General features: G+C 40.3%; 2 protein-coding genes and 1 long non-coding RNA gene across 4 annotated transcripts in view; 2 read left to right on the forward strand and 1 right to left on the reverse strand.

The window, feature by feature from the left end:
• The window catches only part of LOC131663778 (cell adhesion molecule 3-like), a 132235-nt gene that overhangs the window by 60168 nt on the left and 46895 nt on the right, over window positions 1-25172 (forward strand). The gene's annotated exons all lie outside the window — the stretch shown is intronic.
• On the forward strand, window positions 847-11270 carry LOC131663780 (uncharacterized). The gene is made up of 3 exons (XR_009301878.1): window positions 847-984; window positions 1198-1245; window positions 11225-11270. It is a non-coding gene; the product is annotated as an uncharacterized LOC131663780 (long non-coding RNA).
• LOC131663777 (mucin-2-like) lies at window positions 19117-23271 on the reverse strand. Of its 2 annotated transcripts, none has more exons than XM_058934397.1 (5): window positions 23111-23271; window positions 22870-23019; window positions 22642-22794; window positions 19353-21647; window positions 19117-19269 (listed from the first exon to the last, which is right to left on the reverse strand). In XM_058934397.1, the coding sequence occupies exons 1-5, from the start codon at window positions 23189-23191 to the stop codon at window positions 19162-19164; spliced, it is 2787 nt and encodes a 928-aa protein (XP_058790380.1). In that variant the 5' UTR covers window positions 23192-23271; the 3' UTR covers window positions 19117-19161. The 2 variants fall into 2 exon arrangements, with proteins under 2 accessions (XP_058790380.1, XP_058790381.1); XM_058934398.1 differs by having other exon boundaries at window positions 23171-23206.

Raw genomic sequence — 25172 nt, forward strand, 5'->3', positions numbered from 1 at the left:
ATCTCAAAGGAAGCTAATCAAACGATAAATTGCAAGGATCTTTTGAGCTGAAGTAAAGCACACAGAGTCCGTGAAAGTATGGCCGTAGAATACTGATGCCAGCCTGTATTTTTTCATTTGATTGGAATGCAACCAGATACTTCATCGTACCTTTGCACGACAGTCGTTTATAATATTTTCATGTGTTCGTTTTTGAGCTTGAAAGTACCGATGAAAAAAAGCTGCTGTATATATACGTCACGTGCGTTTCTGTAGCTTTATGCGTTCGCGAATAGATGACATATTGAACGTAAGTTAAAAATGTTCATGGAAGCAGTATAGAATTGTGTGAATTAGGATTGCAATCGTTGTTAGTGAAAAATTACTAGTAACGACAGTTTAGCTGATATCTGTCTTACCTAAAATCATGAGAAATGTTCATAGTAGTCTATTCTAATCAGATGGAAGAGTTAATTTTGAGGTGCGCAAGAAACGACGAATAACGATACTTTCGTGGGAGATCAATCGAAATGCCTAACAATGACCGATAACTCTGGCACACCCCAACAGCGTCAAAGAATAATAGATGGAGAAGCGTTCGGCACAAAAAGCAATTAGCCATCAGCCGAAGCGCAACGATAATGTCAAACTTGTCGCACATTAGCATGCGCCGCACTTACAATCGCGGGGAGAGCCGCGTGAAACGTGCGGTTCGCGTGCGCGGCAGCTCTACGTCCGAGACGAAGGCTCGCTCTGCTCGTATTAATAGATTCGGCGAGCCCGAGGCTCGAGGCCAAAAATCGGACGATTTGGGCCATCGCTCCTCCCTGCCGCATCCAAACGCTCGGCCACTTCCGCGGGCGTACACCTACAGCGCGAGCAGGCCGTTCGCGCCGCCTGCCATTCAGCGCGAGCGATTGCCACTGGCACGCCTGCAATCGCGCGCTGACCAGCTTTCGTCGCTAAGGCGCTGCGACGAGCTCGGCAGGCTCGAAAGGTCAAGTTGTAAGTGCTTCATGTCGTGTGTCGCTTAATTGGAACGGCTTGCGAATAGATTCATTTATCTGTGAACGGCGCGATTAGTAGTTGTTCGTTCGAAATTATAATATTGAGTGCGCTCGCTGGATCGCAGATCGACTCCGCTTATTTATTTTCATTTCTTCCGTTACGCTAATGCCGATTGCCACTCTAATGCATGTTTCCTGTTGCTTGTTGTAGGTGAGTGTTACCATACGTACCATTGCAAAATATCCATAACTTGCGCGGGTGAGTACGAGCATTCCATCGTACATGCGGAGACTCGATCTCGCGCAAAAAAAAAAAATACTTAGATGCACCGCGATCGATGATGGGAAATTGATATAGAGCGACTACAGAAAAGCAAAAGGAATGGAGATCGACTGAATAAGATGCAAATAAAAATTGTTTATGCGAGGGAGAAAGAGAGAGAGAGAGAGAGAGAGAGAGAGCGATGTGATATCATTAATCGGTAAAGTAGCAGCGGTTGCGCGTGAGATAAAATTAAATGATGCATGCTCAGCGGAATACTAAATAAATCAAGCGATAATGAATAAGCTGCCTTGATAAATTGCGATTAATTGATTCAATAATTTTCTCCTCCCGCTAATGATTCCGTCGTTCAATCATCCCCTCTTTGCATAAATTGAGCAGTGAAATTTCGAGGAAAATTGCACGCTCGCGCCCAGTTTCAAATTAAAGCACCGTTGGCTTCTCCTTCGCGAAGGAGCGCGCACTAAAAGGAACTTGTAATATGCGTAACTTGGTGTCGGCGTGTGGTTGTAATATACTACAAAGGCTGTAGCTCGCCGGTGCGCGTTAAAATTTCCTTCCTCGTGGCGCATTCCACCTCGAGATTCATGAGCCGACCGTGCCGTCGCCGCCGCGCCGGGAAAAATCGAATTTCCAAGCTGCGCATTGTTTCCTTGAGGGCTGCCCTATAAGCTGCCATCGACACCACGCTGCGCGTATCCCAAAATAGCAGCAACACTGTTGATGGGAACAAGTGTGTCGCGTCGAGTGCTTTTTCGACCGCGACGAGTGTCGTGATGCACAGCTGCGTCTCGCCTCGAGGTCACTGTCGCTTCTTTACGCAGCAAGCTACGATTTCAAAACTTTTGTCTATCCGCTCGAGGCTTGCCATGTGATTTCGGCGTTGGGGGACGATCGCCTCGGCTGGCAAACATACGAAACTCGAATGGCGGCAACGCGGGCAAGAAACGGCGAGTTCAGCTGGTAGCGGCTGCGAATTGATAAGCCTCCTCGGGAGCCAGCGGCGTTGAAAATAACTGTCCATCCGCGGGAACAAGTAATGCCGAATGCGCAACGCACACTGATGAATAGAGCGCGCGCGCGCGCGCGGTCGTTCCATTAATCACGTCAGATCGAGCATGCGCCCGCCCCCCCTCTCTCACCTTTCGCGCGCAGACTCGGTTTTGCAGGGCGACGCTTAGAATGAGTTACGATCGCGGCCGAAAGCTGCCACGGTCCGCGTATACCTCTCAATGAAATCACGTCGCGAAAAAAGTGGCGCTCTCGCGATGCGACGAACGAGCCATTTAGAGCTCGCGCTTTCCGTATCTTCCAGGCGCGCTGTGCGTAGGCGCCTGAGTTATGTATCGCGCGTGCTGGCGACGCTTATCCTCACTCTAGCGTGTAGTTTTGACATGCGCGCGCCGCGCTTGAGCAACGGCATTATTAAATATTATCGCGCATGCTCGGTTAATTTTGCGCGATTATTCGGGTTAATTGCTCGGTTACTTCACATGTAAAGTAGGCGAGCGCGCTTATTGTCGTTTCTTTATCTGACCCTAATAGAAGAACTTTGTTTTTACCCTTTATCGTATCTTGGCTCGAGTTTAAAACTCAATAATGAGATAAGCTTAACAATGAAAAATCAAGCGTCCAACTATTAATTATCACTGAGACACGAGTAGGTCGAGAATAGCCGATATGACTGACAAGCCACCCACAGCGACATACCTAAAAACTCATTGTCAGCCCCGAAACCCTTCAATCAATCCAACGTTTCGCGCACGAGACCCACCTCTGTCTTCCTCTCTAAGTTCATGTGTGGCTCTATAATAAATCATAGCCATATACGTCATTGACTCGACTCTGGCATTTTTGTATTACGAACGTGAAAAATACATTGTCCAGTTGAGTGCCCCGGCGATCGATGACGAGGCGCGCACCGACGTACCAATATTAAGGCTCACTTTTTCTTCGCGCACGTCTAAAATGCATAAAACAAATAGGACACGCACGCGCGCGTCTCTTTTTGTCCGCGCGTGTGTGCATGTGCTTGTACACGGGGAACGGATCCTTCGCACGACGCGGCGGCGGGTTTCGGGAGGAAGCCCCAGAGAGAATTTTAAGTTGCGCGGCGTACGATATACATACACGAGTCGAGTGTTGCTCTTGAATAAAGACCTGCTGCCGCCACTCGCTGTACGCGTGCGCGCTACATGCGTGTGCATTCCGTACGGTCCGTCGGAAAATACGACGTGCGATCGTTTTTCATTGGTGAACGGGTGAACTGTTTTTCGAGCTGTCCGTTCGCGCTGAATTTCAATGGCGACCAAGAGAGAAGTGTCGCTTTGTTTCGGACAAAGGATGAGAAAAGGGAAAAGATGACGGTAGTCGTTGGCGTGCAACTTGTCGGCTGATTTTTATTCTCAGAAAAGACGATCGATCGCAAATTATCCGAAGCTCGCTCTTTCAGAAGCGAATTAATTAGCTCGTTAATGCGCTCGGAATCATCACAGACGTTCGTCGTTCATCCTGCCACGCCGAGTGGCTACTTTCTTGTATTTTCGCAACGAAAAAGGATACGCGATAACGAGGAGAAGCTCGTTGACGCAATTATCACGTTATTCACATTGAGCAAACTTTGAAAAATAAAAAATCGAATGCCGTGTCGTCTGTGGATCTCTTTGTCCCGAGTACATATTTGCGTGTGTTGAGCGGTAACTTTTCTTCCTCGTTACGATGTAAATCTGAATGTTTTCGATGCATTTGCATATGCTGGGCTTATATTTTTATCGATCCAGTCAGAAAATCATAGTCTTTGGTCGTATTAAACGTTTTGGAGGCATGTGAACTGACGTTAATGAAGAAAAAAAGATGCATTTGAAAATAGAAGCGTAGACTTTGCATTCGATCTTGCACACATTCCAATTATATATGAATAATTTTCAGGTAATCTTAATGCCACAGGTTCCATGCCACAACTCTTGATCACAGTATCAGTATCATTACTTTAACTTTGAAAATTCATTAAGAGTCGTTTATTTACCAATACCATGCGTCTTACTCGAATCTTAGTCGTTCCAACTTTTCTTTTTGGAGTACTGAGTTTTATAAAATTGAATGGCGATGAATATATTCTGCATGTACAATAATTCGTTCGTAATAATTTCATATGCTCTGAGTTTTGGATAATTTATATTTTTATATTTATATAAATTTACTTAAAAAATGTAATTATTTAATCGTATTAGTTACAGAACTAAATAGAATTTGTTATATATGTCGTTCTAATTACATATGTTGTGGTATGATCGCAATATCATATGTTTAATTTTAAATTGAATCAAATACAGTAAATATTGATGGTTTATAATCTGGTTTACTCTTATTTTTAACAAGTATTTTATCATTATTTTGAGTACAAACATAAACGAATTAATTTTATTCACTCATTTTATAATAGTTAGACTCGTCTTGCAGTTCAATTTGGCAATTTTTAATATACTTCGATTAGATTCATAACTTTTTGAAGGTAAGATGAAAATTTGCCGATTTCCAAAAAAAGGAAATCTATGAATTTTGCAAAGGAATTTGCTGAGAGTATGCTGGAACTCGAACTTATCTTAATAGTAATTTGGTCAATTGACACAAATACAAAAGCATCGTCAACACGTGCTCTCGGTGCGACATTTCTCGGCAAACGAATTGCCGATTAATCATGATGCCGCGACGTGCGTAGCCTGGCGAGCACGTGCATCCTCCTCTCCGCGGCGCGAGAGTCGTGTAGCAAGGTGTGGACTTGACTTACGTCGTCGTGGGAAATGACCACACACGAGGGCCAGTACGGCCACGGCAATTAGCCAATAAATAGGACTTGAAACGGCGAAGGCGCGCTCGCGCGAACAAGCAAACGTGCCTCGCAGCGTACGAATCTAACACACGGATTGCAATTAACGCGTGGGAAGTGGATGGTCAGTGTGTACTGCGAGAAAGTTGGACATATCTCTTTTGTTTGACGGATGCTCGAAAATTATTCAGATGAAATACGCGAGATCGTTTGGCTCTCTTTCTTATTTTTTTAGGTGAAATCAAAATGAAAGTTGGCGAAACAAGCCTCCGCGGTGCTAATTGTGAAATCGGAAAAATGCATTCCGTGCATTAATCTTACTATACACACAGAAAATGTTTCCTACTTTGCATAGTTATAAAATAGACGCTTAAGTGCGTTGACACGCGCATATTTTATGAGAAAGAGAAAAAAAGGAGAAACGTGACTCATTTGTGATGTAAACTGTTCATTGAACTTGTCAATCAGTTAGATGTTAGTGGCGATGCCAGTGAAATAATAGAATTTGCATGTTCTTTTTCCCTCTCGACGTATGCAAAACTGTAACCATGCATCTACATGAATTTATTGTCGTCATTGTAACATTTTACGAAACATATCCTTGAAGTATATTGCTCCTGAAGAACAATCCGTTCGTATACAAGATACCAACACTATACTGTAGTAATGACTTTCAACATAGGTTACACAAAGAGAATACTCCATACAACTTGTAATTAAGGTAGAATAAGGATCGATGATAATCCTCGTTTTAATACACCTACAGACACACGCACACACGCACACCTATAAAACGTTATTTTTCTCCGTAAATTGAGAAAATTGCGTTTGCTCGTCATTCCGCACGCCTAAAATCTCAAATGAATTTGTACGTGAATTCTCGAGCGGCACAAAAAACTATCGGAGAATAGCGATCGGTGAACAAGAAGAAAAAGGACGACCGATCATCCGATATAAATCAGCCTCGGCAGCAAATCGGAAACCACCGCCCCCTCGGGAATCTTCTTTCACACACAACCTGTGCCGATCGCGATGTTTGGGTTCATTGAACTCTGCCGCTGCTGGAGATCGTGATTCCACGTTTTCACGAGTACAATGAGCTGTGCAACGTCGAAAAAAAAAGAAATTTTTTTCAACAGTCAAATGTGAGAAACGACCTGGATACCCGCGTCAGTCACGTTTTACGTCAAATTTTCAAGTAAAGTTTGACGCTTTCTCTCATTAATCTCATCGCGCGTTTTCAGCGCCTCGCCAAGAATACGCGAAACCTACAGCGGATTTTCATCGCAAACACCGTAAAACTCGCGCGAACCATTAATCCGTCGCGCGGTTTTAACGTCCGAGCGCAGCGGCAGCAGTGCAATCGTAAAGTGGTCACGAAAAGCGAGCGCTTTGGTTCAATAGGTCGACGACCGCCAACCCCTTAGTAGGCAAGCCTCTCGTAAGCGAACCGAGTTTCGTCGTCCCCTTGTGCTCGTCGCCGGCACCGCATCTCGTTATCGCGCGTAACCAAGGCGCTTTGCTGGCCTTTTTCTCGCAGACGCCGACACTCGTGCGCGCGGGAGACGTTTTGGAATTTTAGACGCGCGATGGAGCCCCTCCCCCCCTCTCTACGATCATACACATACCCCTGCGGCTATCTGCTTATTTATTAGCAAACATTCGCGTTCATTCTAGTCGTTGATTTAGTTTTGGTGTGCCATGCGAAATGTTTATTCGACGATTTCCAGTATAAAGTTGTAACGAATACAATGCTGAATTTGGATGTTAATCGCGGCAAAGCAAATTTATTTACGAATCGACCGCTGCAGTGACTTGCAAATGAGGCTCAATCGGTGCGTCTCGCTCAAATGAGCAAAGATTACGACCACGTTTTTTCCCAATCTCACGAGGACAGCAGCTGCGTAGTCATGAAAGACATCAGGATTCTGAGCGGATAAAATTACAACGTCAATGCAAGGCTAATTAACGCCCCTCGATGCCGATCAATCAGTCAATCAGCCGCGCGCGACGACCAGTGGATTCGACCCGCCTTCCCGTCTCCGCTTCTTTCTTTCGTTCTTTCTTTCTTCCTCTTCCTTTTTTTTTTACGCACGCGCGTCTCTCTTCCGCGCGAGACGGGACAAATATAGCCAGGCAGCTGCGGTAAGACTTCTCTTTATTCCTTGGACTCTCGCGCGCGCATTTTCGTGGAAATGCCTCCGGAGTTAGCGCGAATCTTTCCTTTCCGCGAAGAATGTCGTCGACGGCTGCTGATTTGCATTTCGCACGTGGGAGTCGCTAAATCGTCGGTTCGTCCGATTACTCGCGACAACATGAAAAGGAGAGCGCGCCCCTGGCGTGTATTTCGCAAAGTTATTTCAATCACGACGCAACACCTGCGAGCTCGGCGCGTTCGGTTAACTCCGGAGCTTTTTGCCGGCAGCAGTTCGGCGAATTCGACACCGACACTCGATATCTCGCACAGTAGTCGCGGGAAGTCGTACGCTTCTCTTTTTCGCGCTCAGACGAAATCTCGAGCGTGTTTTTACGTCGCGCGACCCTCTCTTCCGTACCTGTCGACGGAAACACCTGTCGCCCGAAATGATCTTACCAGTGGGATGTCAGTACTGACGTTGTTCGCAAGAGAACGACGCATCCCAGTCTCTCGTTTCTCGGCGTTGGTGTGAAACAGAGAGAGAGAGAGAGAGAGAGGGAGGGAGCGAGTCAATCGCGCACGGATTACCAAGCGCCGACGCGGCGGCGCGGATGTGTCACATGCGCGCGCCGTACCGCGGCGCGTAGACGAAACAAGCGAGTCGAATTACGGGCGCGCGCCTCCCGTCGAATGACAATCAGCCGAAAGTTTCGTACGTGCGCCGCGGACAGGAATTCGCCGTGCGCCAGCGGCAGCTTCCGCCGATGCGTTTGACGCGATAATGACTGGTGGGACGAGGGTCGATGTCCGGCGCCGCGCGAGCAATTGGGTGACGGACAAGCCTGGGAAATTACCGCTTGTCAAGCTAAACGATCGCTTTGCAGGTACACATGTGACTATGGGGGAAAGTGAATGAGCCATTGTTCGCGTGCAATTACTAGCTTTTTTCTTGCGGGCCGAGGGGGGGGGGGGGCTATTTAGCGGATTTTCAATGGAGTTATGGGTGTGCGCTTAGAAACGCGGGGATGAGTTTTGCGGTGGAATCACAGCAGGTATCGTTCTCGCGCGAGGCAAACAAGGGAGGGCACGTCACATAAACGACAGCATTTTTGTGCTTTAACCAAGCTAAAACTCCGAGCAAAGGGGCATGTCTAGATAAATAAGAGCCGTATGATAAGTAAAATCTTATCGCGTCACTTACACGAGAAATCTGTCTCCGAGATTAAATATTTCCACGCTTCCTCTCTCTCTCTCACTCTGTACACTTGTAATTTTTCAGCTTCTCCTCTCGCGATATTCCATTTTGTTTTTCTGCCCCTCTCGTCGCACCGGTCAAACTACTCGCGGATCTACATTTTTCACGGTCGAATTGTGATGTTGCTGATTGGAGGTGCCGATTTTAACGGATCCGTCAATCAACTGGACCAGCTTACGGGCCAACTCGATTTCTCCGCGCTTCGTGCGCAATCAACGCCGGTCCTTTCGTTCGACTCTAGCGTCGAATTTCAATCGAGTCGCTTTGTTCGAAAATCAACGTGGATCTATGTGCGCTCAAAGCGTGTCGCCCCCTCGGTAAATCCTCGTCTCGTCGTCCGAAGTCAATTAGAAGCGGACATTCTAAGCTGCCGTCGCTGCGACAAAAAGCAAATCGAGAAGAAAAAAAAAACAAGAGACACTTCGCGCCTCCTTCGAGGCTCGTAAATCAGCGCGCCGGACCTTTTCCCGTTTAATTTTCGCCGCGGTGCTGCTAATTTTACAAGGGCTCTCCGGTTAGCGCGCAGCCTTCGTTTCGACTTTTATCGCGCGATCGTTGATTCGGCATTGTGCGACGCTCGGCCCCGTGCAGTTCGTATGCAAATCACGCCTATAAATTAGCGATTGCCTTGTTGCTTTCGCTCGAGTGTCACTGGCCGTAAGGAAACTTACTTACTGGAAACAAAGTCGATGCGCGCGATCCACGCGTTCACCTTCGAGAGATGAGGCGACGGCTGAAAGGTCCGACGAGAGCATGGCAGAGAGTCGCGCGAAATCAGCCTCACTTAGCTTCAATTCCACGCTGCCTCGTCAACGAAGAAGCGAGCCACGCAGTTACGACGAGTTTGATTGGCAAAGTACTGCCGCTGCGACCGACGCCGATGGCTTTCTTTCTGGTGCGCGCGTGTGCAGGAGACTGACTCGTGCTGCAAGCAACGGCCCTGCTTATAGCTCGGTTTCCTAGCGCGACACTCATTGCAAATACGATATTTGACATTCACGATAAATTTGACAGTTGCTCGAGAAATCGTGAAATTAGCGTAGTAGCGTGTGTTGTTTGCAATAATTCGCAAATCAGATGTAAGAAGAGCAAATGAGGGGGAAACAAACAGTAAACAGTAATTTTACCAACGCGGTTCAAACAGCACAAGAGTTATTTTTGTAAAAGACAATAGATCCACTTTATCGTATAAAAGTGCATTACGCTCTTTGCAAAGTAATAATGGCTATGGAGTCTTTTTTCTAGATTCTTTCAATTTCTTGTCATCAGCTGGGACCGAGGCAACAAGTATTTGGGCGTAGTATTTCTTAAACCGGTTCAGTCTGTAGAACTCAAATATTTCTTTAGCAGGTCTTATTTCAATATTCGGGTGTTTCATTGCCAATAATAACCCATGTTATTAATATATTACCAACGGCTACGATTGAAATATTAAAATGCCGACTAAGATCTAAATCAGAACAGTTTTTTTTTTCAATTTTCATAGATTGAGGAAAAATTATTATACACCGACAACTTTCCCGTGATCCATTGCCACAGTACACCTATTTGTACACTCCTTCACCAAGCCACGAAAGACTTGCATGAACCTTTCGTAACTTCCCAAACCAGTGAATACTTTCAGGCCTTGTGAATCGTTTCTGAATTCTTCGACGCCGTACCTTGAGCGACGTGTTTTAGTAGTCTCATATCACTTTCGTAGTAAAACTGACCTTCGTTGGTGACTTCGGGCTTGTAACTACATTCGGTGCTCGACGTATCTGGTGATTGCGCTTCCGTCTTGACAATAATTTTGGTTACTTGGAATTGATTCACATTGTCGATCCTTTTATAAACTTTAACATCGCCTATTCCAATGCCATTGACTTCGTAATGTTCCGATTTGATATAAATAACTTAAAATGGAGATTGCCAATAATATTTTCCAGGCAACTTTCGTAACAAGAATCAAAGTCGATAATTCTCTTATCCCGCCTAAGTACACCTTTAATCCAAAGAAACATGAACGGGACTGTGTGTCTATGCAAAACAACACGTTCTGTTTTGTAACATGTCAAATAAAAATAAATAACACCGATAAAAAATGAAAGTAGTTGATAAATTAATGAGCATAACTGTAACTCTCAGTCAGTATATCTTCGAGGTTTAAAGTGATTTGCGCATAGTTCGTGCTTGTGTTTTGGTTTGAAGTCCGGTCGTCTTATGGCTTCGAGCCATTGTTTTCTCACCATTTCGTTCTTCGGGAAAGTAAATCTCGATGAATTTTTACATCTTGTAACACAGCACTTCATTACAGTCGTGTTATAACGCATCAAGGGGAAATGAGACAATTCGACAACATACTGGTGACCACGATCAGCCTGTCCTCTGCTGGTTTAACGATATAGTTTTATCCGTTAAGTATAAGGATCTTTCCACCGTCAGACAGTGCTAGTATGCTAAAACCTCAAAACACGCGAACATTATACCTATACATCTACGAAGTGTGCGCGCGTTGATAAATATAAGTATAATATTCCCGTATATTGAGGTTTTGGCGTAGTAACATCGCCTCATGGCGGAAAGATCCCCATTTTCTCGCCTCGTAGATAGAAGGCTATTGCGCCGACATTGATGTTTCGATCGTAATTTTCATAACTGTGCTAAGGCATAGTTTCAGTCTCTTATCTATTATCTCAGATACACAGTTTAATTGTTTCTGAAATAATGTACTAATTTGTTGATTTTTTTGTTTCAGGTACGCTTAAAAAATTTTCGACTAAAAATCACCGCATCGAATGAGTAAGTCCTCAACCAAGCACTCTATTCTGTTTTGTTAATAATTTTATTCAAAACGTTCGTGTCAAGCTTTCCTTTAAAAAATGTATATCAAAAATTATTATTTTAATTAGTAAATTTTGTTCCTGTAAATTTTATTATATACAAAAGCAATTTTTATTTTACATCAAACAATTTTTATTAGGAAAGAAGAAGAGAACAGCATTTTAATCTTAATTTGTTCATGAATGAATCCAGATTTTTTTCTCAAGTAGCAAATTATAAAATTCTAAGTTGTTCTCGTTCATCAGATTTTACATTTCTTATTAACACTGTATAGAAATTCATACAATCATATTTCTTTGCGCTTGCACATTTTCTTACATGTACCTAACTAGCTTTTTTACCTATCCTATATTATAATTCGCACACATGTTATTGCAATTCGTCGGCATGATTCACTACGTTGGCTTACGGGAAGCTCTTATATAGTAATCTACGAGTATTTTTGACGCTTGCGAGTTAGAAAAAAAATTCGACGCCATCTGCAAGTAAATTTCGTAAAGAATTTTTACGGTAATTAAGAAGGAAAAAATTACATATATTTCAAAACATGAAGGAGACGTAAGAATTAGAAATAAGTTAAACATCCACTGGCGGTTAGTTAGCCTTGTATGTACAAGCGGTTAGCTAACCTAACTTGATGGAACCGACAACACCACTTCAGATTTCAATCTGGGTATTTTCTGCTATATTACTGAGCAAAAATCGTGAGAACTAGATGGCAGTATGGTGGAGTAGTAATTTTTCCTAGTTTGTTATTTTTACTATGAAATATAGCATTTTTTATTCAAACGCGTTTGTATTTTTTCGTGAATATTTTTTTTGTAGAATTTATCAATATTTATCAATTTTTAATATAAATATATTAAAATTTATGATATATCGGGTGTCTTCTTAAATTTTAGAAGAACATTTTTCTCAGCGTATCACAAGGACATCCGTTTACATTCAAATTCATTTAAAACCAACTGATCTATCAAAACTAATCTATCAACGCTTTCGATTCTAATCACGCTTTAAACAATTTCATTAGAATCCGAAACATAAAAGCATTCCCTTGTCGACCTGAAATGAAAAAAAACAAACCACACGCACCAATTAGGCGGCCGTGAGCCGCGCTTCCTGCAGGCCAAATGGAAACGCGCGCGCGACTCGAGCGTTTCTAGCCTGATTGCCGCGGCAAATTGGAGCCGACGTAATGCGGCCCTCTTGAGCGAACGATGATGATGATGATGACTACGATACGATGATGATGCGCGCCCACCAAGCTGTGTGCCGCCTTTTTTGGTGGACGAGCAGCCAAGCACTTTGCGCCACTAATAGCGGATGTCGATTGTCCGCGCGCCGAACTGTGACACCACCTCCTACTCTCGCTTGTGTCATTTCTCTCTTCTCTGAGGTTTTTTGTTTTGCTCATTTCTACCTGTTTTACGCTTTCGATTCGAGCGAGGTTATTGTTTTTATACCAAATTTTTTTCTTTGACGCGAACGCGTTTATGGTCCAATGTCGTGACCACGCTGCTTGAAATTCACTTTTTTTCGCATTATCTCGAAAGATTGATCAGAATGATACACGCATTAAATTAGTGTAGTTTAGGAATCGATATTTACTGAAAGTTTACTCGACAAAAACTGTTCTCCATTCTTTTCCTCTTTAAAAAAAATGGGCGGATGTTGTGAAGCATTTAATGCGCGCACAATAGGTTGTAATTTTTTCGTTATAATTTATATTTATAATTTTCAATAAAGAGAGGTTGTATTTAATATTACACAGGTAAAGACTATACGAAGAGCTTAAAAATAAATTCGAGGCGAGCACAGCTCAGTAAAAAAGCGTTATCCAGTAGAAAAATAAAAGATACAAGAAAACTGAGAAGGATTTATATGATTATGATGCTACTAATAATCGTAGTGTGGTTGATAAATTATCTTTAATTTAAGATTATTGTAAAAAATGTTTACAAAGTATGTTACAGCGTAACGACTCATAATTATTTTAATAACTAATTTGCATATAAAAACGACCATTTGAATATAGAAATTCTGTCACATGAAAAAACATTTTATCACTTCATCATATTTAGATAAATACCTCCTACGTCATAATCTATTTAAGCATTAAAAATATTTTACAACTTTAGTAAAAAATTTAACGTGTACATATTTTAATATTATTTTCATTCAAGAAAATCGTTTAATATCCAAATCGAAATAAATCTTTGTTCTTAAATTATTGAATAAACAAATTAAAGTTATAAATAATACACACGGTTGACAGGCGCGGAGCATGCTAACTCTACCTAGTTAAAAAAATATATATGTTTATCTAGGATATCGAATTAGTACTACTGAAAATTGATAAATTGTCAAAAACAAATGAATCAACTTCATGCGTCATGAATTAAACACTCGTCTCGCGGCTACTGAATGAAATGCCTTTGGCCGCAGGGTCTCTTGATTCAACGATAGCGGCGGAGGAGAAGCTCAAAGCCCGAGCAACGCTCGCGGAATAACAAATGGCATCGCGGAACAGCAGCACAGCAAAACAAAGAAAAACTCGCCGGCGAAAGTCATTAACGGTACGTTGATTCATTATTAGTCGGAGTCATTCATTCGGTCGATCTGCCCACCTGGATTTTTTTTTCACTTACGGGTTTCCTTGTCGAAAAGGGAGAGGTTTTGTCAGCTGCGGGTCATTAGGTGCAACACGTCCGAGAGTTTTGACTTTTTACCGGCATGGCGTTCGGACACAACAAGTCTTTTCTACTGTCAGCTTAGTTTTTTTTTTATTTCTACTGTCATGCTTTTTGATCGATATCCTCGGTGAAAATTTTTTTTGTTTTCGTTCACGTTGATATTTGGAAACATTTGACTTCTATATTTTCAATCGTCCATGATAAATGGACGCTAAATAGAAAGATTAATAATATACACTGCCTAAAGCGATTTTCGTGTTGGTGAATGATTTTAGAAAAACGCTATTGTGATGATTATTAATCATGTTGCAGAAAAAGTGAGTATTTTTAACCGAAAATCAAACTTTAATGCGCGTTAAATCTTTGATAATGTAGCGTCAAATTACAAAAAAATTGATGAGTCTGCACGAAAATGAGAAAAAAAATATTTATTCTTAAATTCTAAATTCAGTAAATTTAAGTCGTACATCAGTTGTTTTTTTCGATACACATACGGTGTCCAATTTCTATGGGCATGAAAACAAAGTCGAAATCCTGATCAAATATGGAGATAAAAACCACAGAAAGCCTCTTTAAAACCATTGAACAACCGTGAAAGCGAGTTATCACGTTACTCACGAATTTTAGATCTCTGTCTCATGTTCGTATCTCTGGTGGTGGCGCCCGCCCAATCGGGTTCAGCCTAATCTGTTGCCCTCGCGTCTTCCGAGGGATAGAAGAGAAGGCAAAAGTAGGCCACTTTCTCTGTCGCTGTTGCGGCTTATTTTCACGTGACCGACGCGCAATGGACAGAAAAATACAGGACTCGCACAATGCACTTTCATCATTCACGATTGTGCATCTCGTTGATTACATCGACGATTGCAAATGCACGCTCCCTCTTTTTTTTCACGAACGCGTGTCTCTCGTTCGAAATTTTATGCGAACTGAAACTTACACAGACCTGAGTAAGTTTTCTTTTGTTACCAGCCGCTGCTTTTAATTATGCAAATGGCTTATTCTGAGATTTTAATTAACATCCAAAGCTTGTGTTTCTGGATTTTTAAATCGAGATTTGATGAAACTTTTATAATAGCCAAATTTATTGAAATTTTTGAAATACCGTAAATTAAAATTCTACGATCGTTAATTAAACTACTGATCGAATATGTACAAGTCCTGTTAAACATTGCCATTTCAACATAGCACAATCCACATAATAAATTTTCAAACATTATTGATGTTATCTCACCCTTATATTTCCTGCGTATACGAAAAAGTATGAGCTCTTGTCGCATAGACGAAAAATTCTTCAATTCAAAGCTCACACTTGCGCAAGTATTCTCAAGTGTACCACGTGCATAGTATCTACAATAACAGTGCTTTCTCTCTGTCTTTCTCTTTCGCCTATGCACAGAATTGAGATAAATTCAGCTGTTTGACGTGGTGGTACGAAGGTGCGCCGCTGCGCCACTTGTAGCACAGCATTAACGAATGGACTCGTGTCACTGGTATTTAACTCCCTGTAGTATGGATCGCGGATGCTTTATCGCGCATTGTGCATCGGAGAGAGACGAATGAAACTGCGACTGTATGTATGGACAAGGCACACGTTTATGCAGGCAAACTTGGAACAGCAGAGGAACGTTGTAAAGCATTATTAGTGTTTTTGTGTACGCATAGAACTGAGTCGCGGTATTTCAGGCCGTCACCCGCATCAAATCTGGGATATAATATGCCACCTCAATAGCCCGGACAGTATATACGCTCTTGAACGCATGTGGTTTTGGTAAATTGTCGATATGTGACGGTTTGAAATATCGCCCATAAACGTCGAAGGCTGTGCCTCAATCAAAAACTTAATCTTTCCGAGAGAGAATCTTCGGTGTTTCTCGATCGAACAACATCAACCAGTGTTGTAAATTAAACGGATAAGCGGATAAAGGGAAGCCCAAGGATATATACGCGTGAGATTTACACACTTACAGGCTCGAGGGTGCGAAGAAATTACGAGTATATATAGATATGAGAAAAAGCGGCTCGAAAATTGCAAGGCACTTGTTAGCGAGAGAGATGCGTATGCGTGAATGTAGATGGACAAGAACGAAAATTACACTGAGAAAAATGTAGTATAATTTACAATATGTATTGATAAAATTACTATTTAGTTAAGGAAAACGTGGACATCTGACATATATAACAGATATCGCTACATATTTCATAAATTTTATCAAAATATCATGGAAAAAATATAAATACATTAATAAAAATTATTATATTATATAGTAAAAATTAATTCAAGAAAATGTATTATTTTATATAGTTCTTATTACTACCAACATAATAATTTTTACTCTTTACTTAATAATTTTTACTATTGTATCGAAAGTTTTTACTATATAAAATAGTAAAAATTATATCCTAAAAGCGCTGCCTAGAAGTCATGATTTTTTCTACTTTATATAGTAAAATCTACTGCTAGAAGTTTTCAGACTTCTAATGGCGACGCCACTGTTGCGTCAGGTCACTGTTAACGTTGTTTACTAACCTAACAGCGGCAAGCCATTACCGGCAAAACCGTTGCAGTAATGAACTAGTGACAATAATTCAAGTATTACATTGAATGATTAATATAAAGTGAGTGCACGATAATAAATGACTTTTTCTTATTTTCAGCTGATAATTTTGTCGCATTTTCTGGACAAAATTATATATACTTAGTTGTATATTCGTGTGCAACTAGTGCTTATCTTTATAACACAAGCAGCAAAACGTGTCCGAGTAATAATCGTTAAATATTTAATAAAAAATAAAAAAGACTTCCAATAACATTGACTGAAAGAATAGTTACAGTCTTTCCAAATTTACACATTTGTAACGTGTGCCTTTGAATCGAGCGCGAAAACAACCAATCCCGCTGGCAATGATGAGAATCCGATGAGGCTACAAAAAATTTCATTTTCATGAAGTCGTATCTCATCTATATCATTTATACAACTATGCCCAAGATTCATAGTCGGCAGTGCCGCGAGCAGCTTGAACATAGTTGTATAAACAATATAGATGTGATACGACTTCATGAAAATGAAATTTTTTGTAGCCTCATCGGATTCTCATCACTGACCGCTGGTAGCGCTCGTGATGAGGCTACAAAAAATTTCATTTTCATGAAGTCGTATCTCATCTATATCATTTATACAACTATGCCCAAGATTCATAGTCGGCAGTGCCGCGAGCAGCTTGAACATAGTTGTATAAACAATATAGATGTGATACGACTTCATGAAAATGAAATTTTTTGTAGCCTCATCGGATTCTCATCACTGACCGCTGGTAGCGCTCGTGAACCGTGTGTTCGGTCGGGCGTAATGCTCGTGAGGTTGTCGTTGTGGGGTGTTGGTTGCGCGCTCTTGCCGACGGCTCGGTCGGATTATCACAATTCGATCGGCGCTCGGCGGGGACGCACCTTCTCTACCTCTGGTGCCATTTTCCCTTCCTCGGAGAAGCACTTTTTGGTACACAATCTCGGTATCGAGTGCGGCATTCTGCCCGGAAGGCCGTTCTTTCTGCGAACAAGACCACAAGTTACTTCGCGAACGTCTCACTGGAGTCAACCGATCTGGAGTGCTTTGAAGAACTCGAGCAGTGAGCCTGTCGGACGGAGTATCATCCCGTATGTATCCATGTCAGCATGGTGTGTGAAGGAGCAACGATACTGAGCGACGTTGCGTCCTTCGCGTCGTGTAAATAAAAGTTGAGTTATAGCGAAAATTAAGAGTGTATAGAATGGATTTAATTGATGGACTCATGCGATTGAAATAAGTTGAGTTATAGCGAAAATTAATAGTGTATAGAATAAATTTCATTTATAGGCTCATGCGATTGAAAGTGTAACACGTATCCGTTAGATCTGCGTGAAGACGCGTATTCAAATTAATGAAATAACGATGTTTAGATTGTAGCGATAGTGTAAAGTAAACAAACCTTGATATGATGAACAGAATAAGATGACAAAGTAATAGTGATAGATTTGTATCTGCTAAATTATTTCATGTACCGTCCCTTTCTATCCACTCATGCGAGATTGTACTTACATTGCGGAGCTATTTTTAATGTCTGCAGTTGGATTTGAGAAAGTACAATTATACATTGAAGCAGTGATAGCTCAATCAGTAGGGTGTCTGGCTGGTAAAGCGAAAGTCGTGGGTCGTGGTTTCAAGACCTAGTCACTGCCGAAATTTTTCGAATAAAAAATCTTTCTCCCCCTCAGCGAATTTACTTGAACTACTATGTACTAATCATAAGTCTTAGCTTAGGTTAACCCATTAACGTCCAAAATGTCAAAATTTCTTGCACGTTTTCAAAGTGATTTTTTCCTATGTAATAAAAATTTTTTTTTTCGAAAATTTAGGTATTTTTTATGTTTCAATCGAGCATATCTCTTTTTCTGTGAGTTTTATCATGATTCTGGCAACGGATTCTGAAAGAGCATGCAATTTTACATCAGAATATGTGGTTCAAGAATTTTTTCAACGCCAATTACATAGGAAAAAATCACTTTGAAAACGTGCAAGAAATTTTGACATTTTGGACGTTAATGGGTTAATTACTTAATTAGGCTTTAATAGGTAAATATAAAGATCTGCCTTTTTCTGTCGTAGTAAAAATTGTTTTCTGCGTAATAAAATTTGCTATTTTATACAGTAAAATTTATCCTAACATCTCATTTTCACACAACACAGAAATTACTATTTAAAATAGTAAAAATACCTAGACATCGCATATGTTCACGTTTTCCTTAATTAAATAGTAATTTTTATATTATATTACACTTTTCTCAGTGTATTTATAGAGAGTTTTTTTCCACGCTTCAGGAGTTTATTTTTTATTTTCTTTTATGCTAATGATCGAGCATACCTTAGCTAACTATTAGATGAGGAAATAGCTGTGGCCCAGATGTAATGTTAAGTAAAATTGTAAAACTTTCGTAGCATTATCACGATATTTGCGTTTACGAATAAATAAAAAAGAGGAAGGCATTTCGATTACGATTCCTATCTAAAAAAAATAAATGAATATCAGGTACATTGTATAATGTGCTTTGAAACAAAATAAAAATTTGATTCAAATATAGGAATACTTGAAATAAATTAATTTCTATGTATCATAAGTAAGAAATTTATTGCTGGGTCTTGCATATTCCGATATAAGCAGCTATCTTGTATGCCACACACCGCATCCAAGAACCCAACACGTTTGAGGCACCGCATACCACGCTTAAAAATGTCTGAACCATTAAAATAAGTTATAATGAATATCATTACTTTTTAAATGAAAAGATTAGATTAGTGAAAACATGTATCAACTTACATTAAACATTCCATGTTTTTCTCTGCCAGCTGACGACTCTTGTTGTGTGTCACTTACTGGCTCAACAGTTGATTGACAGTTAATATCATTGGCAGAAGTTACTTGATTAGATTCAACAGGTTCATCACATTTATCTGTTGTTTTTTCCTGTTGAGCATTTTCGGTCACAATTGGTGATTTATTTGTTGTAGTTTCAGTCGTCGTAACGACTGATTTATCAGTTGTAACAGTTGTTCTTTGGATTGGTGCCTCGGTGGATGTTAGACGGTCTTTATCCGGTCCCTCCGTATCTGGAGATTCCGTCGAGGATTTAGTAGTTGAACTATCGGATGAAGAAGTCTGGGTATCTAATTCGTTAACATTTTCGGTCACAATTGGTGATTTATTTGTTGTAGTTTCAGTCGTCGTATCGACTGGTTTATCAGTTGTAACAGTTGTTCTTTGGATTGGTGCCTCGGTGGATGTTAGACGGTCTTTATCCGGTCCCTCCGTATCTGGAGATTCCGTCGAGGATTTAGTAGTTGAACTATCGGATGAAGAAGTCTGGGTATCTAATTCGTTAACATTTTCGGTCACAATTGGTGATTTATTTGTTGTAGTTTCAGTCGTCGTATCGACTGGTTTATCAGTTGTAACAGTTGTTCTTTGGATTGGTGCCTCGGTGGATGTTAGACGGTCTTTATCCGGTCCCTCCGTATCTGGAGATTCCGTCGAGGATTTAGTAGTTGAACTATCGGATGAAGAAGTCTGGGTATCTAATTCGTTAACATTTTCGGTCACAATTGGTGATTTATTTGTTGTAGTTTCAGTCGTCGTATCGACTGGTTTATCAGTTGTAACAGTTGTTCTTTGGATTGGTGCCTCGGTGGATGTTAGACGGTCTTTATCCGGTCCCTCCGTATCTGGAGATTCCGTCGAGGATTCAGTAGTTGAACTTTCGGATGAAGAAGTCTTGGTAACTAATTCTTTAACATTTTCGGTCACAATTGGTGATTTATTTGTTGTAGTTTCAGTCGTCGTAACGACTGATTTATCAGTTGTAACAGTTGTTGTTTGGATTGGTTCCTCGGTGGATGTTAGACGGTCTTTATCCGGTCCCTCCGTATCTGGAGATTCCGTCGAGGATTCAGTAGTTGAACTTTCGGATGAAGAAGTCTGGGTATCTAATTCGTTAACATTTTCGGTCACAATTGGTGATTTATTTGTTGTAGTTTCAGTCGTCGTATCGACTGGTTTATCAGTTGTAACAGTTGTTGTTTGGATTGGTGCCTCGGTGGATGTTAGACGGTCTTTATCCGGTCCCTCCGTATCTGGAGATTCCGTCGAGGATTCAGTAGTTGAACTTTCGGATGAAGAAGTCTTGGTAACTAATTCTTTAACATTTTCGGTCACTATTGGTGATTTATTTGTTGTAGTTTCAGTCGTCGTAACGACTGATTTATCAGTTGTAACAGTTGTTGTTTGGATTGGTTCCTCGGTGGATGTTAGACGGTCTTTATCCGGTCCCTCCGTATCTGGAGATTCCGTCGAGGATTCAGTAGTTGAACTTTCGGATGAAGAAGTCTGGGTATCTAATTCGTTAACATTTTCGGTCACAATTGGTGATTTATTTGTTGTAGTTTCAGTCGTCGTATCGACTGGTTTATCAGTTGTAACAGTTGTTGTTTGGATTGGTGCCTCGGTGGATGTTAGACGGTCTTTATCCGGTCCCTCCGTATCTGGAGATTCCGTCGAGGATTCAGTAGTTGAACTTTCGGATGAAGAAGTCTTGGTAACTAATTCTTTAACATTTTCGGTCACTATTGGTGATTTATTTGTTGTAGTTTCAGTCGTCGTAACGACTGATTTATCAGTTGTAACAGTTGTTGTTTGGATTGGTTCCTCGGTGGATGTTGAAAGGACTTTTTCCAATATAGGGTCTTTGTCTGGTTTGCCAATTGGACTACGTTTCATTTTATGACTGCTAACAGATGTAACAATTGGTTCATTGGTTGACTCCACCGAAAAGAGTGAAGTCATGTATTTCTCTTCAGAGTTTTTGTTTGGTTTGTGAGTTTGTCTACTTATCGTTTCACGACTGTTGACAGGTATATCAGTTATTTCATCGACTGGCTCCCCCGAAAATATTGAACTGTATTCTTCCTCTTCAGAGTCTATATAGCGTTTGTCAATTGCACTACGTATCGTTTTACGACTGTTAACAGATTTATCATCAGCATTTGCGGGTTCAGGTGGTGCGTTATTTGCCGTAGACTCATTGTCCTTTGAAGATGTTTTGCTGTTATCCTCATTAGCCTATAATATACAAATTAAAATATCAAAATTTTTAATGATATAATTTTTTTCTAATATCATTTATTAAAATATTAAGTTTATTAAAAACGTAATTATTACTAATTATTTATGCGTCAACAGTGTATCAAGTGCCATTACATCGGAGGAGAAAATGTTTTCAGCGCGGGATAGTATAAGAGCCGAAGCAGCCAGCCTAGCAACTTCCGCGGCTTTTATATCCCGCGATGCAAACATTTTTCTCTCCGGTGTGAAGTCGCTCGTTGTGCGGCTGATGCTTAAAAAATGTTTTATTTCTGGTAAGACCGTATAAGGGTTTGCAGATATTGAGTACAATCGGTCGGTAAATGATAATAGTCATATACGACGAAACTACAGACAATTTATAATATTTTAAGTATAATATAGTCCAGGAGCTGGGTATGATTCCGTATGCACTTAAGAGGCGAAGGGTAAAAACCATGTATTCCCATGTATTTTGACCCGCTGAATCCAATGGTGCCGGTTATTTTTACGGGAAATGGATAGGTTTTGTTTAAAACGCAATTGATTAAACAAATTATGAAAAAATGCTTTTTTCGAACAGGACAATTTTATTTTAGGTAATTTGGACTATTTTAAGACGAAAAGGTCCTTAGTCGTTTTTTCGTAAAATGCATATTTACAAAGTTATGAATTTTTTAAGGTCGAAAATTGAGCATTTTTCACTATCTTTGCATGTTTATAACTTATTAACTATTGCATATTTTTCAAAACTTGACAAACCAATCTATTTTTCAAGATTTCCTCTATCGATTAACCATATTCAATGTTGGATTATCAAATTAGAAGCCGCTGTTATCGCAATTTACAAGTAGCGTTTTTTACGCGTTCAAGATACGCCGCGCACTACGCGTGCGGCGAGTTGCTGGTCCGCCGGGCGGAACCCATTTGTCGGCCGAGTATACTCTGTAAGTAGAAACCCGAATACGGCTGCCTGAAGTGAAAAAATACATACGTCTCTTATTTTGCTGTACTGCACAACATGTAAAGAGGTATGCTTTACATTATGTTTTTCTTCGTACTTCTCAGGGGTTTCTATCACTCCAGGCATGTACCCTGTTGCGGTGTCGCTCTGATCTGAATATATTTCGATGTCAGTGGCATCAGTCTATTTGCAATACTTTATTTATATTACTCGTATTTTTTAAATGCATTTACTAAAATGTTCAATGCAAATACATACGTTTCTTCTTTCTAAACCATAGTATACAGTAGGCATGTGTTTTGCATTATTCTCTTCTTTATTCTGCTCAGCGTTTTCTATTATCTCGGATGTGTTTTCTGCTGTAGGTTTGCTAACGTCTACAGCTATTTCAAAGCTCGTCCCATCAATCTACGACAAAAAAAATATTTGATTTAAAATTTTGACATTCGTTCTTACAATGGAAAAGGTGTACTGAAAAAGTGCTTGATAAATTATGTACATCTCTTTTATATTTCAAGATCGGCAGCGAGTAGCACTGAATCAGAAATAGAGGTAATACCAAAATTAATATGTTCTTCATATTTTCTCGAGCTCTACAAATAACGTCAATACACTTCTGTCGATACACTGTTGACTAACATAGCAAGTAAGAGCGAACCAGCTAACATTGTTCAAAAAAACACTTTTTAATGTACTTAGCCTTCTTTTGAAAACCGCGTCAAAAATCAAACTGTTGACTTTTTTCTGAAATGAACCACGCTTTATAACGTACCTACTTCACTGATCTTTCGGGGAAAACGTGTTCAATCGCTGAAAATTATGGTAATCTTGCACGTATTTCGACTTGGCATTCATAACATTCGATTTAGCTCGCTAACGCAGCTTATTGCAGAATACAATTTTGACACATATCGGGTTAACTGTTACGTGTAAATCACCTGGAATGTCCTTTGTTCTGCCTTTAAATATTGTTTGCAGTCGCTATTGCTCTTTCATTCCGCCAATATCAATTATCATTTTCAAGATATTTTTTCTCAAGCTTCATTACATTCAAATTAATCAAAAACTTCGTAAGCTTCCGATAACACTAAATCGAAAGAATAGGATAAATCAAACAATCATGATTTCATAAAAGTCGCTCAGAGAGCGTGGTTAAATCTTGCCGTTAGATTGTCAAGCCAGAGAAAGTGCATGAGTACTCGTCAATCTGAATATATGTGCGCTTCCGCTTATGCAACCTATATGCATCATGGTGACGTTGGCACCAAGAGGAAAACAGTCATTGTAAAAGAACCTCTCGAATCGTATGAGTATATCAGGCCCGAGGCGCCGCCAACAATTATTATTGCTACATTTTTTCAGCTGCGGCATGCAAAGAGGTTCTTCATTTTGTTGGTTTTAACCTGCAATTAACTCACCCAAGTGATTTACTTTTGCTTTTGCTGCCTTCCAGTGCTTCTTGGAAGTGCTGAGCATTATAAAACTTTCATAGCGATTGCTTCATCGTAAAATAAGAATACTCGAGTTGAAGTTCCCTTCTTCGTTGCTTGCGTCAACATTAATCCGAATTTATACTCCACTTTTATTTTCTCACAAGATATTCGTTCGGACGATTGATCAGACTTTATGTAACGTTACGAATAAATTTGTTAAACAATGAAGATTACATAAAGAATCATGTCTTATCAATGCCAACGTGTTTTAATGAATGCCACTTTATATGTTAAAAAATTATCTGTCCAAACGCACTTCGCATACCTCCAGTCGACTATTAAAATTTTTTGTTTTTCAACAAAACATCATACGACTAATGCTCAAAACAACTAAGGAATCAAATGGATATAATGACATTTGAAAAATGAAAATTTGTATTGTTATTTATTAATTAAAAGATCCTACGGATTTCCATAATAAAACCATCATTCTATTGTTTTCGTTAAAATAATTTGACGTATCAAGGTGATAAAGACCATATATAAAATTACGCTACCATAACAAATCTTAATGTACGTAACGTCTTTATTAGACGAGGTAGATAATTGCAATTAACCTAGTTCCGTATCCTTTCCCTTACAGAACACACAACACTTCTGACGCGTACCGCTTAAAAAAATGATCGTTACGTGGGATCATCGTAAAGATTTTATACGAGCTCTTTTTTTACAATGAATCGAGGTGAGTTTTTGATTAATACTTGGGAAAAAAGCGGAGTCTACGTTAATAGAAGAATTTTATTGGCATCGGAAGTTACGAATCGAGTCGTGAATCAAGTATTTCTTTCGAGTACCCATACTAGTTTTGTTTTTGTCCGCGCATTGCGCAAACGTTTTTGCAATTATAACGACGCGTATAATTTATCGCATTACCGTCAGCGTTTAATAATCTATCAATAACTAGCTCGAGTGAATGCTTTCCATTACTAAAAGGATTCCGTTGTTGTCGATGTTGTTTTTATTGTTGTTGGGCTTGCACAAGCAACACAAAGAAAAATGCCATTGTAATCGAACGAACGTGTGTTTTCCCATGGCACTGCCAATCGTCGTACGCGTTCCCTTACGAAA

The sequence above is a fragment of the Phymastichus coffea genome, unplaced genomic scaffold (assembly GCF_024137745.1).
Source record: "Phymastichus coffea isolate CEN01 unplaced genomic scaffold, Cenicafe_Pcof_1.1 PCOF00038, whole genome shotgun sequence".
Classification (NCBI taxonomy): domain Eukaryota; kingdom Metazoa; phylum Arthropoda; class Insecta; order Hymenoptera; family Eulophidae; genus Phymastichus; species Phymastichus coffea.

What these genes read in the sequence shown, in the direction of transcription:
- LOC131663777 (XM_058934397.1), bottom strand. Translation starts at nt 23,191, where the DNA reads ATGAAGAACATATTAATTTTGGTATTACCTCTATTTCTGATTCAGTGC. An exon ending in ATGGTTTAGAAAGAAGAAAC is followed by an intron (nt 22,795 to 22,869) that starts GTATGTATTTGC and finishes TATTGCAAATAG; the next exon opens with ACTGATGCCACTGACATCGA. An exon ending in AAAAACATGGAATGTTTAAT is followed by an intron (nt 19,270 to 19,352) that starts GTAAGTTGATAC and finishes TTAATGGTTCAG; the next exon opens with ACATTTTTAAGCGTGGTATG.